Raw genomic sequence first — 18,794 nt, forward strand, 5'->3', positions numbered from 1 at the left:
GTGACAGGGCTTTTTTGGAGGGGTGCATTCAGCAACTGCTGCTGAGGCAACTGTTGATGTCTGAAAAGCAACAGCTTGCGGGGCTCCCAGAGGACGCTCTGCCAGCCAACAGTCAGATGGAGGGTTTAGGGTTGGAGGGGCGCAAGGGTTAGGATTTCTCCTCGGCTGCCAGGAAAATGATCTCCTTGGCCGCCGATCCAGGCTTTTCCATGACATTCCCCATTCCTAATTGGTATTCCTCAATCCTGACGTACTCCGCCTGTCTGATCCTCGCCGCTGCTGCTGTCTCTGCCTTTATCGCCTTTGTTCAATTCATCCCCTTTTTACACGCCGTGAGATTGATCAAAACAACTGGACACAAGATGAATATCATAAAAAAAAGCCATTTTCTGTGGCAGAACATGTAGGCCAACATGTTTTCATTGCTGTTTTATGACACAGATTTGTACGGCGTGCGGCTAAACCAGGCCAAAGCCGCTGCTTTGTGTATTCCTACACCAAACACAGTGACAAAAACTGGCTCTTATGCACATCTTACTACAGCACTTTCCTGCTAAATGGATTGGCAGCACTTAACCTCATCTCCTGAAAGAGCTTTGTGAATTTTCAATTTTGCTCCAACCCTGAATCGCCCGGCCCCCACCCACCGCCATCGCATAGACAGATGAAGAGACAAGGACACACATAAAGAGACATGGAGGCCTGTTTTCAAGGCTGCATTTGAAATTACCCATCGCCATCATCTTCCTCCCCAGAGATAAGAACAACGAGACTGCTCAGTGGCAACACTATAGTCAGCTGTAATCATCTCTCATCCCGTCCCTTGATCTTTCTCTCTGTCCGTCCCTTCCTCTCTGCTTCCTTCCTTCCCTCCCCGACAACCCCCACTAATGGCAAGGCAGCATCCTCAAAGCAACCGGCCGAACCGCTCTCTTCTTCCTTTTAATGTTACTGACAATGTGTGTTTGAAACCACTTTAAACTGGGATTCAAACACAGATGGACGCAGAGACAGACACCGTACTGGAATGCGTTCTAAAGTGATGGGGGAGGACGGTCATTCTCATTCTTAAATCAGCAATAGTGGCCATAAATCTGCTGAAGAACGCCTCTAGGGATGGGCGTAAAAAAGCTAATAGAGTCTTCTCCCACTAAAACACAGCGGGCAAATCTTCCTCATGCTATGAGGGGTTACTAAAGGAACGGTGGTCAAAGACAAACACGGTAAGCAAGCAAACACAAGTAGACATGAAACAACTAGAGAAGGTGGGGAATGAAAGATGTGGGAACGGAGACAAAGCTAATCTAGCGAAACACACCTTTTGTTTATGTATGAGTACCTGTGGATGAGTGTGTGTGTGTGTGTGTAATCACAGCCTTTGGCTGCAGCTCTTTTGAAGCTCTTGTGGGGATGAGAGGATGAAAAAGCGGGTGGTTGGGGTGGGGGGATAAACTTTTCCGTCTTCCGCTGTGAACCACATCATTCTCTCTAACTGACTTCAAACCAGGATTAACTGCGCGTGTGCAACCTACCATCTGCGGATGCCCGATTGCCGGTGCTGACTGCCAGCTCACCAGCCACAAAAAAGAAAAAGTCAGTGTGCTATCAAACCTGCTGTAATTAACTTTAATGTGTTGATCGCTGCAAATAATAAACACTAGTGTGTATCCGGCTCAGATGTCCTTCTCAGAGCTCATTGATTACTAAATGGGCTTCCTCACACGAGTCAACGCTTTATTCTAACTGACTAATGTTTAACCGGTGGCCCCCGAAGCCCGGTCACACCGCAAGAATGCACCCTGGCTGTGAACACACTCCAGCTTTGCACCTATGACGGTGACACTGAAGCCGCATTGTGGCCGCTTGTTTGTACGTGGATTACTGCCCGTGACTTACGCTGAGAGGGGGTTTTAAAGGCAATAAAGGAAGCCCTTCTCCACCAAATCTGAGGTGGTGACAAACAAACACACACATTACATTGCGAGCTCGAACCTGTCTGGAGGAATACCACTCATTCCACCCCAGTGCTCTCCTCCGTCACTGTCTCAGAGAACACTCAGAGGGGAGTGAATCACCTCAATAACTGCAGGCCCACCATTCCAGAGACCACCCCACCCACCCCCCAGAGGCCTGAATGACAAGGGGGCAAACATGGACTTGTTCTCCCAAAGCAGCCGCTATCAATCTGTCACTCGCTGCTATTCGAGCTGAGGTTTCCAGTGTTGCGTAACACCAGGGGCTACCACGCAGGGTACATTATGTGTGCATCCGTGGTCGCTGAATGTATGCTACCTGTGAGTACTTTCTCAAGAATGCACACATGTATACGCTTGCAAAAGACGAACACAGAGTGCCCCGAGACAGTCGTTAAAAAGAGGGTCCCCTGGCTTTTATCTCCTCAAGGCTAAATGGCTCTTTTTCTGGCCTAATACCATAATAATTACACATGGCCGCAGGGGGTGCACTTTTGATGCCGCGCTGGCGGGGGGGGACAGAAATTAAAAGTGAGGAAATGACTGTGGGAATTAAGGCGGCGAGAGACAAAGAGGCTGACGCTGCGTGTTAGACTTTAACACCTTGAAGTCAGCTGATGCTTGTCACTACGATTCTTTCCACCTGGCCGTGACCACTTTGGAGTCTCTACAGTTTAGCTCAAACTCATCTGAGCATTTGACTCTGCTTTTTGTCTCGTCACCTTAATGTCACTTTGTTCTTTTTATCCCTGAAAACTTGGAAAAATCCAAGTTTAAGAGAGAAGCTGCGGCAGTGCTTGAGTTGCGTCTTAAAAACACTGTCTTTTACTTTGTAACCTCGTCACTACCTCATGAGGTTAGAGTGCTGTGATGTAACATCCACTAAGAAATTTTTCGTTCTAACTTCGGAAAAGGCTCACAAATCACAAACTTCAAACGCCCAAAATGAAGTTATACGCCAGCATGTTTCCGCTGTTGACGCCCTGTGCTGCGATGGGAAAGGCAGTGGCATCTCAGGAGCGTACAACAGGAGCCATTTACCAACAAGTCTGGGTGAGTGGGTCAAAGGGTCAGCTCGATCCTGGGCACAGGCATGTTGAGCACTTTGGGGCGCCCCGGGCCATCACGCAACACACACCCATGTGTCACAGCTACATACATAAATGCAGGCGTCCATGCTTAGAGATATGTGGCCACATTTAAAGGAGATGACACACATCTGGGTGTTGCATGTCCCCTTGGTTTTATTTAGTGCTCTCCCATGCTCAGGAATGACATAGTTGGAAGTTGAGAGTGTGTGACCAGCGATTGTGGGAATGTGGGTCTGTGTGACAGAATCCCAAAGAGACCCAACAAGAGCTGCTATTATTAGACAAAACTATGCTTGAGAGAGAGAACGAAAGAAAGAAGGAGGGAGGGATTTTGATAACTTTTCATGAGAAGAAATCGACATTTGAAGCACCAAATTGAAATAAAGACTTTTCTTTCTTTACGCATTGGGGAGGAACAGGGTGAGCTCAGCACCCGGAGCTGAGCCTTTAAATCAATCCACCACAGCTGTAACAGAGTGATGTGTGATCTGCACTGCATCCATCAATTACAAGGCACTTCTTGGTAGGCACCTGTTTAAAGGCTCCACGAAGGGCAGACAGACAGCAAAGCGCAACAACTGTCTCTGAGGCCAGAGAGGAGGGAGGGAGGGAGGCAGGGAGGGGATCGTAAAAAGAGCTCTGAGAAATGAAGAGGAGAGAAAGGCTAAAGCAGGTAAACTTGGAGGTGGACGCTGATATATAAAAAGCTGCTTTTGTGCGAAATGAAAAGAAACTGTTACACATTGAAGGGCTGTAAAATCCATAAGAGGGGGAGAAAAAATGATGCAGTGAAGCCAGAAGAGATAGAGAGCAGAGGAGAGGGGAGTTGCCCGGCAGCCCAGCCCCGCCCTGTAGCTCATCCTGCTTCAAGGCTGCCTGCACAGGCGAGGAATTGGAAATAACTTTTCACAAAATACCCAGAAAGCATTCGAGCAAGAATTCGATCTTTGATTCAGCCACGTAACACCCAAGGCTGTAACACAGAGGTCAAACATGGAAAAACACAAACATCACCATCAAAGAAGTAATCTATTACACATTTTATATGGATGTTAACTGGAATATTGCATTGACACTTAGACACCATACAGTCCAGTGGAAGCATCATCTCACTGAGAGCGCTGTTAAGTTCCTCTGGGACGGTTAAGAGGGGAAGCATGGGAGATGAATCTCCATAGTGCATGTGTAAATGTATGAGGTCAATATTAGACTTGTGGAGCACCACAGCAGCTCCTTAAAAGAATAGGCTTGGATGGTTAAGGGGCAGTAGGCGAAAAAAGGAAAAAAAAAACTTTCTTTGGAGAAGATCATATAAGGCCAAAGTCGAGCTGGATTTAAATTGGCTTAGTCTCTCTGGCAGCACCCAGGGGTGCTGAGGGCGAGGCGCACTGCCAGCAGAGGAGACGCAAATCCCGCAGATCAGACATCAAAGCGCTGGAGAGCAGCAGCAGCATGAGACGGGCAACGTGCTCTTCAAAATAAAAGCTTCAAAAGTGACGTACTAAACATGATGAGAGCTTTTTTTTTCTAGATTTATAATTAAATCTACACTTTACCTTCATACGATTACAAACACTTTAAAATCTGTGTTTTATTTTGACAGTTCAACATGTTTTATCCTGGCAGTGTTGGGGAGAGGGATAAATAACGTCGTGCCGCAGTCCTGTGCGCCAAAGAAGTGCGGAGCTGAGACTTTACCGCAGAACTACAAAGAGACACCATGATTCCTGAAAACATCCCGTCAGTGTAGGTAACACGTAAGTCAACCTGACTGCTGCTGCTCAGTGTTTGTCGTCACTGTTGGAAAAACACATACGATACTATTTGGGGACAAATCCGTTTTTTTTCCACCTGCTACCGGCTTGTTTCGGCTTGTGCGCAACCGGTAACATGTTGCTCAACAATAAACTAAAAACAAAAGCAAATAAAAAGCACACAGTGCGAAGTGTTTGATTGAGCAGAACAACTTCAGGAGTCGCCTCAAGCTGCGACATGTACAGACAGGTTTGTCCCGCGGACGCAGCGGACCTCTAAAACTCGGGAGTGTGCCAAAGAGGAAAGTAGAAATCTGCAGCCTGGGGCCATGAAAAACTAACCTAGCACCGTGTCCGAAGCACTATAAAGTTACTGAGAGCGGGTGTTTAAAAAATAAATAATAAAAAAAAAAAAGGTCAAGGTAAAAGTATCAAAGAGAGACTTACCTTGAAATGCCCAGAGCAGCAAGGTGCACAAGAGCGACGCGCGTCCAAATGTTATCCCGTCCATGGCCGCTTCTCGAACTTTTAAGAAGGCAGAGTATTCACTTTGTTTTTGGGGTTGTGGAGTGTGGAGATCTGGCAGCAGCGAGACTTCTTTCTTCTTTCAATGCTCCAAGGCTTTCTGGACCCCTCTCTCTCTCTCTCTCTCTCTTTCTCTCTCTCTGTGCAAAAGCAGTGCCTCTCTCTCTCTCTCTCCCTCTCTCACACACACACACACAGAAATCTGATGCTGGTGGTAGTCTTCTTGGTTGATATATTTGCACAAAAGGTGACCCACCCCCCTCCTCCTCCCAACACAACCCCCTCCCTCTCTCTCTCTCTCTCTCTCTCTCTCTCCCTCTCCCTCTACCTCACTTGCAATGAAAAGACCTGCTTGACTAATCGCGTAGGTCTACTGGGCCCTGCAGGATTTCTTTTGACTGAGTTAAAAGTGATTTTATCATGAGGCTGTCTGACTCATAGCAACTCCACAAACGTACCCTTTAGACAGAATAACTCAAGTTTGTAGCCTAAAGGAGGAAATATACAACATTCGCAGTAAAACAGGAGGTAGAGAATTCTGTAAGAAAACATTAAAGTACAGTATTTTTTTCATATTATCCCAGAATACAGTTTATTTATGGACTTGTAGTATATTATCATCATGGCACACTTGACAGCTTTTAAATTTCACGTATTGTATTACTTCAAGTAAGTCAGGCATTGAAAAAATCTCATAGAGAGAGCGGAAGTCACGCGCCTGAGGGTGAGAAGATAATGACTGAATTTTTTATTTTTGGGTGAAATCCTTTAAGGCTAATGAAGAGCCGAAGTCACGCGTTCCCTCGTGGAACTTTTCACATAACTGCCGTTGTCAATATGAGCAGATTTTTTCATTGATTTTCGTCTATTCTAAGCCTCACTGTGCGTAGAGGTTGTAAATAATGACTTTCCAAATCGATTTGTGATCTTGGGGCTTTTGGAAACGTGGGTTACACCAGACAAGCTGGGCCATTTTATGTTCGTATGAACGTTTAAAATAAGTCCAATCTACTTCAGTTGTTTAGGAGAATGCTAACCTGCCACACCAGATGGTTTGTTTCGCAAATCCATCTGGGAAGGAGCTGCTTGTAACTGTTTGGAAATCCATCTGTCTGTAACCATCTATCACAGGCTAACTTCAACCAATCAGATCGACAGTTTGAGAGCTCTACCAGCTGTGCCAGTCACCAAATCAAACTCTTACTGAAGCCGGTCGGGAGAAGAGCGAAAACATCTGTTCCATCGAGAAAAGCCTTCAGTACCATTGTTTGCTCTTCTTTCAATGAAGAAATGTGGTCCAGTTCTGATAAAACTGCTACTACGGCATCATCCACGCTAAAACTCTTCAGGGGCCACCAGTGTTTACAAGCTAGCATTCGCTTCTCGCCGTTGCCACATCTATACCACGCTCGTAGCTGCAGCTTCTGTTTCCTGAAAGGACGCTGATTTGTATGATAATTTCTTGACCGGCCACAAGCGTAGAGCTTGAAGCCTGGCAAGATGGATTTGCGAGATTACATACCTGAATCGATCTCGTGAATCCAGTTGCCTCGCAAGATAAGGAGAATGCTGCGATGCTATTTTCCTGCGAAGCTCCAGGAATGTTTGGTGGACTTCAAAATGTCACCTGACTTTCCATCAGCATAAGGTTGAGTAGATAATAAGTTAATTTTAATTTTTGGGTGAACCTGTCCTTTAATTCAATAGGCTGTAGAACAGTTAACTGTTCATTAAGTAGGAAATTGGAAAAGATTATTTTTCAACTCTAGACATGGGAAATGATTTCCCCCTGTAGCTTAAGGCTAGTAAATTAATGTGGAAGGTTACTAATCATCACTCAGAGGTCTCGATCTAAACTAATTGGTTGGAAACCCCATCTCTCTTTAGCCACTTTGTTTCATAGACAAATTTCCTGCCCTGGTTAGACCTTAAACATGCATCTCCCCAACCTGCTTATATCTCAAATAATGATTTTCATTTTCAAAGCACCTAGAGGCCATTTCTTGAGAGTAGGCTAAGCTGTCTGTCACTGACAGACATACCATTCATTCCTAGACATGTAATCCCTTCAGAATCAGTTTGGGTATTTACAGGGTATGGTACAGGCTGTTTATACAGTTATCATGAGTGGCTAAGTGGCTTATTCACAATGCTATTATACCAGTCTGAGTTGCTTGTAGTGGGTATTGTGTGACCTATGGAGCTGATTCAGGCCAAATCCTTTAAGCTAAGAAGTTAGAAAGCATAAACAGATGTCAGTCAGTCCGCGATTAGACGGTCTAATGGCACCATCCAAGTGCACGAAACGAACATGTGTCTCCTTGTAGTTGACGGCGAAGCAATGCTCAATAATCGGCACACCCTGCAGGTAATAATAGACCCTCGCAACGCATTCAAAGACCACGCATTCCAGACATAGTTGGCCCAAAACAGCTGGTTAATATTTTCTGAGCCCTGTTCGAAGAAGAGAGGTGATACTTGCAACCTGCTCTGCTGCAGCACACAGTGCAGTCTCCCTTATGGGTGGGATCTGATAGTCGAACTGCCTGGAACTCACACAGTGCTGTTCTAGACATAAAGAAGATACTGGAAGGAGTTAGGAGGCTACTGAGACTTTGACGACACTGAGGCAGCTAGTTTACCATCTTACTGTTTCGTTCTCGGAATCTCTTTCTGTCTCTCTATTCCCGGCTGTGTCAGCAGGAGGGGAAAAAGCCTTCCCGGCGACCATCTCACATCAATACGGCCACATGTCCCTGATATCGACCCAGTCATAATCATCGCTCCATGCTGTAGAGACATGAGATCCACTAACAAGTCCTCTCTCCTGTGGTGAAGGACTTACCGCAGGGGTAACCCTCACACTGCCTTACATAAGACCTATATCATGCCGCATAGCTGTGGCTAATGCTGATTTAGCCGAGCACAGGGTATTCTTACGTAAGGCCTTTAGTCATACAGTAGCTGTGGCTTTGATTTACTGTATTGGTTCATTACCTAATGGAGCTGCAGGAGAGGAGAGGAGAGGAGAGGAGAGGAGAGGATGAGGATACGGATAGAAGAGGAAGGACAGAGAAGAGGATTGTAAAAGTAATAGGAAAAGAGAAATGAAAGGAATATAAGAAGTGATGGGGAGGAAAGGGATTATTTTATAGAGGCAGGAAGGGGTGAAGACTAAAAAGAGTGAGGATGAATCCTTCCAGCCATTTCTCGACAGAAACTCCAAAGTATTTGCTGAGGTCAGTCTTGGTGACAAGCGGCTGCTCATTGTGTCAGAGTTCAGCTTGTCTAGGCACGCCAGGTGGAGCAAAGGTGGAACAAAGTTGGGCTTCACGAGGAGGTGGCTCTGTACCCGATTTGTAAAAGTGGTGGCAGACAAGAGTAGTTTTAAAATGACAGGGTTGTCATCAGCTTTAGACAGACTTTGTTTTGTGCGCCCTGGCATTATCCACCGTGTGCCGATCACTGGTTAGATGCTATTATTTTGGAACCATGTTCCCCATGATTGGCATATAGATTATATGTTTTCAATTGTATGCTATCTTTGTGTAAACAGAAGTAATCATACCGTTGTGATTGCCAAATAACACTAACAAGCTGCAGTTAATATACCTGTTTGCCTTTGTATATTGCCAATGTGCTGTTTTGTTTCATAATACCTGTTGAAAGTGTTTAAATTCATTCAACCCATTTTATGCAGCTTACAGGGGTCCAGGGGCATCAGTTATAAAAAAAATGTTCTTAGATCCACACAATCCCTCCCATCCTCGGAAAAATATGACTGGCCTCCACACAATAAAAGCAGTTATGCCTCTATAGCCCTCAGCAGTGGCACATTAAACATCTATTTCCTTTTCCACAGAAAACAACGCAACACATTTATAATCATCACCAGTGTTTTTTCTCTACACTGTATTTCAGGTCACACTTTATGTTAGCTACTGTTAAGCTGAAGGTTATCAGCAGCACCACAGCACTATGTTTGGTGTCCCCCATTTAGGAATCGCTTTTCCTCTCTAAAGTTGACATTAGATTTTTGCCCCTGCATCAATTCAAAAAAGATTCTGGACATAAAACCCTTGCTAACTTGCCATGCACCTTAAATTGATGGCATCAGCCTTGCAATTTCTCCTTATCTTATATAATGTCAGCACAAATGACTGTTTTGTCAGAAATAACCTTGGACCAAGAGAGAGAAAATCAAACGTTTTGGAAGACAAGATCACGGTGATGGTAGAGGAGACTGAAGCCAGGCAACACCTATTATTTGGTGGGTTAAATAGTGGATGGCAACATCAAGGTAATGTTTCTGCTCAAGATCTTAAGAAACTGATCGTAGGTCCGTTTTATAAATGAGGCTCCAGGTTGCAAGCCAGTTGCCATGTGCCAGTCCCTGCAGCCATGTCATCTAGCTCCCCACAAGGACCTTGGTACATCCCTAGGGCAGGTGTGATTTTTAATCCCTCCATTGTGTCCCCTGTCTGCCGCAGGATTTTCTCCCAAACAGACATGTCCAGAATACATCCACAGGGAGACATCTAAATGTCTGAAACACTGCAACTAGCTGCTTTTAAAAGAGCAAAAGAGCAACCGTTCTACTCAAAGCAGCCCCTGGACCACGATCCTTGAATCAGGTACTTCATTCACTATGCAAAGTTCATGAACATATAAGAGGGTTGGAATGTCGACTGATAAACCAGGAGCATCGCCTTGAGGTTAATCTCTCTCTCTTTGTTACCACAGCAGCCTGCTAGAATGTCTCATTGCAGAGGCTAGACCAATCTGCCTGTTGATCCCACTTTACATCTTACAGTCACCACTCTCAATCACACTGAGACACTTAAAGTCCTTCACTTAAGACAGCAACTGGCTCCCAACCTAAAGAGGGCAGTCCCCGAAGGTGCTTACGCTCCTCACAACTGTTTCACAGTAGATTGCAAATCACTTCTTTGCATCCTTAAGGCAGAACTGCATCACCAGCAAATACCGGAGCAATGCTGAGATCCCCAAATCGGGATACTCCTCACTGCTGGGCTGCAATCTCAGCTAGAGATTCTTTTAATTAATAACAGAACTGGCGTTCAGGCAGATCCCAATGACCACAGAGAGTGACCTTGACTTTGTATGGACACAGCTCATACTCTGGTTATATAAAGACCACATGGCTCATGTCAACAGCCCTGTCACCCGACATTCCGTATTCCCACAGTCCCCCCTCGCTCAAGAAACCCACGGGGACAGTCATGAGCCTTCTCCAAGTCCAAAAAATGAAAAGACTGGATGGTTGAACTCCCATGAACTCTCAGTGTCCTTAATACAAAGCTGGTCCACTGTTCCATAACCAGGATTGAATCTCTATTGTTCCACCTTAATCTGAAGTTTGATAATTGGCTGGAAGCACTTTTCTAGCACCATGGGACAAGCTTTCCTAGGGAAGTTGAGTCACATAATACCCTGATAATTGATGCCCAGATCTGGCATTTTGGTCTACAACCTTGGTCTCTTCTACAACCAGAGAAGCTGCAGTCTAAAACAATATCCGGTGTTTCACCGAGGAAAACCAAGTCTGATACTGAATAAAAACAACAGGATGCACACAAAGCTTTTAGCCTGGCATTCACCATCTTAGTGGTTGAATTTGAAAAAAGTGGTTTGTGGTTGAGTGTTTGCATGCTAACGCTTATTTTGCAGACACAAAATAAAGCTGAGACTGGTGAGAATGTCATTTGTTTTGCAGGTATTTGGTCATAGGTTACAAATATTGCACAGAGCTAAATTGTAACCTGGTAATGGGGTTAAATAAAAAGTTAAGAGTATCGTTTTCTGACTCATGATTTGCAGTTTTGAGAAAAAAGAATCCAAATCGATCATATATTTGTAATTCTTTGCATTCTTTTTCCTTGTCAGAACCTGGTGCCTACATCACCCACAATGCAACTAACCTGCAAACCTCCAGCAGAGATGAGGAGCAGGCTACAGAGGTCTGATAAGGTCGTTTCTTACTCTACAGCCCCAGATTGTTTTTCATTTTAAAACTTATATCAGGTCTTCTTTGCTTCTCATGCCGCAAAAAGGCTTTGAACCTATAAACAGACTTTGATGTGTAAAATCTGTTCCACTTTAAGTGATCACCAAAGTTATTACAGTTAATCCCGAGGGAGACATTACTGTCTGTACTGAATTTCATGGCAATCTATTTAACAGCCGTTGAGACCTTTCACTTAAAACCACAAAACCTCTCAGGGGTGCTAGAGGGAAAGTCAGGGGATCACCAAAATCATTACGACACATTGTCTGAGAATATCTCAAATGTTTAAGCCAATCCATTAGTAAACGCTGAAAAATGTCATAAGTGAAAACTTTGATCTGCTGGTGCTTCTTGAGGGAAAGACTGTGATCATTTGGATGAATTTGTAAAAAATAATCTTTTCAATACATTTTACAACCTCATGGTCCGACATCGCTATAGTCGCAAGGATTCATCCTTTGGGAACCTTGAACATCTTTATAAAATTTAATTTAATTCTTTCAAAGTTGAAACATTTCTCAAGTGAACTGACTGACTGAGATAGACGTCACAATCCATGTCCATTGAAGACCTTTCATGGCATGTCAAACAACTCCATGATTGCTAAAATTGTATAAAGGTCATAACAGGCAAGCAAATCTGCTAGCACTGATACTTGTCAGCATTTTTAGACTTCAAGTGAAATAAAATCATGCAGTTACGTGACACTCGTTGCAGGTCCTTATGGGCAAATTGTCACACCTTGCAAAATATAAATCAGACAGCCCACTTTAAAGTCCCTTGTTTTCTCTGATTTAACACCCCCACCCCATGTCAGAAATTAGGCTACCTGACAGGAAGAATATTTGACACGTCAGCCTAAAGCAAGGGGATAAAGAGAAACAGAGACACGGAGACACTACAAAGGGAACGGAGATGTGTAATGAAAGAATAATGAAGAGAACAGATTAGAAGTGGAGGAGGACGGGAGCACTTTAATTCCAAAGTCAGGGGATGGGTAACATATTGCCCCGGGGAATAATAGCAAAGTATTGGCAGAGAGAGAAAAAACGAGTGGGAGAGACAGAAAGTGAAGGCAGCTGTAATCTCGTATGAATTCTCATGTCTGGCCTCGGCATGGCAGGGAAGAATGAATGAAAGATGCGCTGGAGCTCCATCCATCACTTCCCCCCGTGATTCTTTGATCTATCCCTTTGTTTCACTCTCTTAGTCTCCCTCTCTATATGCACCCTCCATCTCTGTCCAATCTAATCTCTCCATATATCTTTATTACCCCCACCCCTCCACTACCCTCGAGCTCTCATTCTGTCTTCTTCTTGGCCTCTTTCCTCTTGGCCGAGTTGCAGACGATCACACAGCTGTTTTCCAGGCATTGATACATTGCAGAGGGTTAGTCACAGTGCAGGAATTGTGCAGTGACGAAGCTTTTCTCTGGAAATTCAACCTTGCTGTAGGATAGTTGACAAGCTGCATTTACATGCTCTGATGATCAATAGACCACACAACAACGGAGTCATTACGATGAACTAATTATGATTCACCCTAACATCATTTACTGTTCTCTATCCCATTGTTTTTACCTGCGTCAGATGCATTGGTGGACAACTCCATTACTTGAGTATGGGTGTAGGTAGTCCCGGTGAAATCACTACTACATGTGAAAAGTTGTTGTTAAAGTGTTACTTTGAATTGAAGTACTGGAGTGCTTGCTTTTTAGAAATATTAAGGATCCAAAAGTAAATTTTCTTTTGTTGTCACCACATTGATGCTAATCCACTGACTTTGCATGATGTTGCACTTTCTGACATCTTTACAGGCTTCAAAATGGAAGTTTATGTGACTTAATTTCTGATATCTTTTTAATGCTTAGGTCAGACATCCAAAGGGCAGCTTCTTGTGTTTCAGAATAATCGTTTTTATGACATCTTCCTTGTACACACTTAGAAGTCCCCGTTGCACTTCTCCCTGGTTGCTGAGGACTCCGCCTCACAACATAGGAGGCACACTCTGAGCGATGAGGTAATGTATTTATATGTGATTTTGTATGTGATATATGGGATTGGACCCGAGCACAGGCATGAATAATAACTATAAAAAAATAGCAGTCTTTCTGCGGATGGTCTCGTTTGCTGTTACAGGTCATTTATAATCATCAGAGGAATCACAAGAATGTTTCATTAACACTTAAATGTTCCTCGCAGTCACTTTAACTAGAGTCTCATCCTGTCTACATTAACTATTGGTTGTATTGAATGCATTGTCAAGTCCTTAGTGCCTTTTTGGTGGGCTATTTTATAGACTCTGTGGCGCAATGGTAGCGCGTCTGACTCCAGATCAGAAGGTTGCGTGTTCAAATCACGTCAGAGTCAACGCCCAGTGTTTGCCTTCAATGTGTCAACCTATATATGTGTGACTTATTTCAATTTATCACCAGTCCTTGATGCCTGCTTTACAGACTCTAGGGCCGGATGGTACCACATCAGAAGGTTGCATGACAAAATTATGTCTGGGTCATTTTCTAACTAACGGCCTAATTTCTAGCAGAATTGTCCAACTCTTCAGTCACTGTCCAGTCCTTCTGTGAGTTGACTTTTGAAGACAGACTCTGTGGCACAATGTCTGTCTGACTCCAGATCAGAACGGTACATGTTCAAGTTATTGCCATCAATTTATCACCAAGAATGTTTGGTTTGTTAGCTGCTAAGTTGTTAAGTTGACTCTTGCAGACAGACCGACTCTGTTGTGCAATGGTAAGTGGATCAGTTGACTTTTGCCAATGACTCTGTGGCGCAATGGTAGCGCGTCTGACTCCAGATCAGAAGGTTGCGTGTTCAATTCACGTCAGGGTCATTTTCTAACTAACAGTCCAGTCATTCTGTGAGTTAGCTCTTGAAGACAGACTCTGGCTGTGTCCCAATTCAGGGGATGAGACCTTCGAATGCCGCGTCAACCGTTGTTAAATGGGACAGTCTAGCCTTCGGAGCATTTCCTGGTTGCGTCACCAGATGTTCCCGCCCTTACTCTTACATCACAATTTCTGCCACCCAGGCCCACGAAAGTGACGATCTACACCACTTGATGTCGCCATTTTCTTTCTTTCTTTCTTTCATTTTCGGGTGCGCAAAGAATCTTGGGATATGGGAGGCTGCGAAGGATAGTAGCGGTGCATCCTCCAAAAAGAGGGAAAAGAAGGCTGCATTTGTGGGGTGCATTTGGTGAAAGAAATTAAAAACCTTTTCTCACCTCTACCTAGTTGAGGGTGGTTGTTTCCATCAATTTGTTAGCCGATGAGGTGGCTGTCTGTGGTGCAATGGTACCACGTCAGACTCCAGATCAGAGGATTTCATGATGAAATCATGTCCTGGCTATTTTCTAACTAACGGCCTAATTTCTAACAGAATCGTCCAACTCTTCAGTCACTGTCCACTCCTTCTATGAGTTGCCTTTTGCCAATGACTCTGTGGCGCAATGGTAGCGCATCTGACTCCAGATCAGAAGGTTGTGTGTTCAAATCACGTCAGAGTCAAGATCCAGCATTTGCCTTGAATGTGTAACAAGGCAATTAAGAAAATAAATCAATTTATCAACAGTCCTTGATGCCTGTTTCAGGGGCCTATTTTACAGACTCTGTGGTGCAATGGCACCAGATCAGAAGGTTGCATGACGAAATCACGTCTGGGTCATTTTCGAACTAACGGCCTAATTTCTAGCAGAACTGTCCAACTCTTCAGTCACTGTCTAGTCCTTCTATGAGTTGGCTTTTGAAGACAGGCTCTGTGGCACGATGCCTGTCTGACTCCAGATCAGAACGGTGCATGTTCAAGTTATTTCTCTCAATTTATCACCAAGAATGTTTGCTTTGTTAGCTGATAAATTGTCGAGTTGACTCTTGCAGACCGACTCTGTTGTGCAATGCTAAGTGGAGCTGACTTTGCTGAAGACTCCGTGGCGCAACGGTAGCACGTCTGACTCCAGCTCAGAAGGTTGCGTGTTCAAATCATGTCAGGGTCAAGACAACGGTCTTGCTGTGATTCAGCTCTCAAAGACAGACTCTGGTGTAATAGTAGCGTGTCTGAATACAGATCAGAAGGCTGCATAGTCATGTCAGGGTCAAATCTCTGGTAAGAAAGTAACACAATAATGGCAGCATGTTTTTGTGTGAAAGAAATGAAAAACCCTTTCTCACCTCTGCCTAGTTAAAGGTGGTTGTTTCCATCAATTTATCACAAGAATGTTTGGTTTGTTAGCTCGTAAGTGGACGAGCTGTCCAGCAAGAATAGACTATGGTGCAATGGTAGTGCATCTGACTCCAGATCAGAAGGGTTGTGTGTTCAAATAACGTCAGGGTCAAGACCCAATATCTGCTTTCTGTGTGAGAAGGAAATAAAGAAAAACATTTTTTGACCTCAACCTTGGTATGTGTGGCTTACTTCGATTGTGTTTGGTTTGTCAGCTAATGACTGGACGAGATGACTGTCTGAAAGAGACACTGTGGTGCAATGGTAGCATGTCTGACTCCAGATCAGAAGGTTGCATGGTCAACGTAGAAAATAACTAGAAATACATCAGGAATCAATGCATTGTGAAGTCGGGAAGGACTGTTTTACAGACTCGGTCACACGTCAGAGCCAAGACCAGAAGATCGCATGAGCAAATCACGTCATTTTCTAACTAACGATCTAATTTGTAATTAGTCCAGTCTTTGAGGTGAGAATGTTTCTGAAAGATGTAACTGGATTCAAGAATCACTCATTAAATGGAGCCAACGAAACAGTAATATTGACCCTGATGTGACTTGAACACCTTACCTTCTGATTTGGAGTCAGACGTGCAACCATTGCACCACAGAGTCTGTTACAGAGAGCCAACTCGTCTAGTTATTAGCTAACAAAACAAACACTTGTGGTGATAAACTGAAACGGGCCACACATAGTTAAAGGTCAGACAGTTCAATCTGAAGAAAGCTTTGCCCCTGACGTGACTCAAACATGCAACCTTTTGATCTGAATTCAGATGCACTACCAATGCGCCACAGACTATGAATTATGCATGCCCAACAACTCGGCCACAGTCTAGTCTTTGAGGTGAGAAAGTCTCTGGACTGATGTCCTTGGTCTGTGACAGATGTATGGATGATTAGGTTATATCTGTCACAGACCTAGGTCATCCGTCTGGAGATTTTCTTACTTCAAGGACTGGACCGAGGCTGAACTGTTGGACAAATAAATGATCCTACTTGTGTAGTAGAAGTGTAAAGTGTAGTACTCAAGCAAAAATGCACTCCATTACAGTCCACTCCTGCTGAGATGTATTGGATCAGTTGTTGGGCTCAGTTGTTGGTGTAAATCTTGTTCTCCAGGCTGTGCGCATTGGTAGTGCTGGTTATAACAGGATCAAATGAGCTACTGCTCATTGTTTATGTCCCCTGAAGAGTTTCAGAAGGACTGTGTCTTTTAATGTCTATCACAGTGGATTCTCTCTGACTGGGTGCCAGGCACAATACCACCCACACTGACAGTAACTCTGAGGGAGGAAAATCTGTCATGCTCACTGCAGACAGGGCCAAGATACAGGAAATGGAGCTGAACAATATGAGAGTCACATACCCGCCTCTGTGCCTATAGAGCGGGTCACTGCATCATCAAGGGTCATCTGTGTGGTCAACTGCTGGCAGCACAGTTTACAAGAACCGGGGCATACTCATCCTCAGGAAACAACTGTCATTTATCCACTTCAGTTTTCAAGGTTTTAAAGAGGAATTACTGTACACGAAAAGGAGAGAGAGGGGGATTGTAGCGATAATGTAATCTATACTAAAATCCTCAAGCTGCTCTGTAGATGGGGAATAATGAAACCATTCCTATAACACTATGACAAAAAACCATGGTGATTAAACTGGGATATGGGGACAATTTTTGTTTCACAGCTGTAAGCCCTTCATTCAAAAAAAAGCTCATGTAGCCTAATATCTCAAACCAAAAATGTCTGATCCCCTCAAGTCACACACTAATTCAATGTCATAGAGATGTTCCCAAAGCCTCGCAGAATATCATTTCCAGCACAGCACAAATGATGCACTTTATTATTCTGTTTGTTTTATTCCAATTTATTCAGTATTATTTGTACTGTGAGGCCCATGAGGAAATCAGTAAGCTAGCTATAATCCACTGAAATTTGTCTTGCTTTTCTTCAAAGACTCACCCAGTGTTGTGCATGTTTTATTCCTACAAACGACTGTTTTTCTTTTGCACCAGTGTCTTAACATTTTCCCATCCATTTTTACACACTATGAAAATCAATTTGTGATTGTATTTTTCAGGTAGGTAATCCATAACAGTGAATATATTGCCACTTGACATAATAAATTAGCTGTGAATCTGTGATTTCCATTCTAATGAAACAGTTGACTATGAATATAAACACTGACTTCATGCTGACAAAAATCACTGGGCAAGCACATCTCAATTTTAGGGACAATTTTCCCCTTTAAAGGTGTCATTTGTAGAATATGACCAGAATACGTAGGTGGCTCCAAAAACAAAGGGGGCAGCCCATCACAAGTATAACCAACAACTACTGATCTTTGCTAGCTATCCTTGGCTGTAGCTAATTACTATTAGCTATTAGCTCATGGCTCTGAGGAAGAGCGGCAGGCTTCGAAGCCAAATTTTGTTGTGGCTAAACCGTGTAATTAGTACAATGTCTCGTGACGCACAGGGGCCCAAATAGACCTTTTCCTATAGAAAACACAGCAACTGTAAACAGTGGATACATTTTTTTGATTGTCACGACCCCTGCGATCATAATTTGCAGCATTTGGTCCAATAAAATTTGGAAATCCTACAAAAGTATAATGTTAGATATTTTCTTTAATGTTTTAAACTAAAATTCTGTCCATATCTTACAGATTGCTCCTTTAAAGACATTCAAAAGAGAAAACTGAGTATGTGCCCTAACCATTATTAGACCATTATAAGCATGATTGGTACCTTAAGTGACTATTCTAAATATAGAAGAGATAATCCCCAGTTGATTGTTTAATTTAATGTCATATCAGGTGCAGGAATTAAATCTTGTAATGACTTGATTCTTTATGGTGTTCTCTAATTTATACAATGTGTTTTTCCAGGCACGATCTGATATAGAATTACAAATGGAAGCTTATCTACTGGAAATTATTAAGACAGGCTGTAAAAGGGAGCTGGGTGAACAGTTTAATGAGTTTCAAGAGCGAGCCCACATAAACATGACTCTGCTACAACACTCTAAATGAATATAATTTTATATTATTACTCTTTTTATGCAGCATACTCTTTTATACTCGTGAACCTCAGTTGGCTTTTCTTCAGACGTCCTTTTCCGTACCGCATGTAAATGCAGCTTTCAGAGGAAAATTAATTAGGAATCAGCTCTTTGCCTTCAA

The 18,794-nt window shown here is 43.5% G+C and overlaps 1 protein-coding gene and 4 non-coding genes across 6 annotated transcripts in view; 3 read left to right on the forward strand and 2 right to left on the reverse strand.

Moving 5' to 3' along the window:
- Positions 1 to 5,454, reverse strand: part of bcam (basal cell adhesion molecule (Lutheran blood group)) — a 51,272-nt gene extending 45,818 nt beyond the window's left edge. For both annotated transcript variants that reach the window (XM_073485514.1, XM_073485513.1), the window contains exon 1: positions 5,266 to 5,454. In XM_073485514.1, coding sequence (XP_073341615.1) covers positions 5,266 to 5,329 — 64 coding nt within the window. In that variant the 5' untranslated portion in view covers positions 5,330 to 5,454. The remainder of the gene's footprint in view (positions 1 to 5,265) is intronic.
- Positions 5,455 to 13,668: 8,214 nt separating this feature from the next.
- trnaw-cca (transfer RNA tryptophan (anticodon CCA)) lies at positions 13,669 to 13,740 on the forward strand. Its single transcript has one exon. It is a non-coding gene; the product is annotated as a tRNA-Trp (tRNA).
- A 409-nt stretch (positions 13,741 to 14,149) lies between these two features.
- trnaw-cca (transfer RNA tryptophan (anticodon CCA)) lies at positions 14,150 to 14,221 on the forward strand. Its single transcript has one exon. It is a non-coding gene; the product is annotated as a tRNA-Trp (tRNA).
- A 604-nt stretch (positions 14,222 to 14,825) lies between these two features.
- On the forward strand, positions 14,826 to 14,897 carry trnaw-cca (transfer RNA tryptophan (anticodon CCA)). Its single transcript has one exon. It is a non-coding gene; the product is annotated as a tRNA-Trp (tRNA).
- Positions 14,898 to 16,151: 1,254 nt separating this feature from the next.
- trnaw-cca (transfer RNA tryptophan (anticodon CCA)) lies at positions 16,152 to 16,223 on the reverse strand. Its single transcript has one exon. It is a non-coding gene; the product is annotated as a tRNA-Trp (tRNA).
- Between the last annotated feature and the right edge of the window lie 2,571 nt (positions 16,224 to 18,794).

This window comes from Pagrus major, chromosome 17, assembly GCF_040436345.1.
Source record: "Pagrus major chromosome 17, Pma_NU_1.0".
In the NCBI taxonomy this organism is placed as follows: Eukaryota; Metazoa; Chordata; class Actinopteri; order Spariformes; family Sparidae; genus Pagrus; species Pagrus major.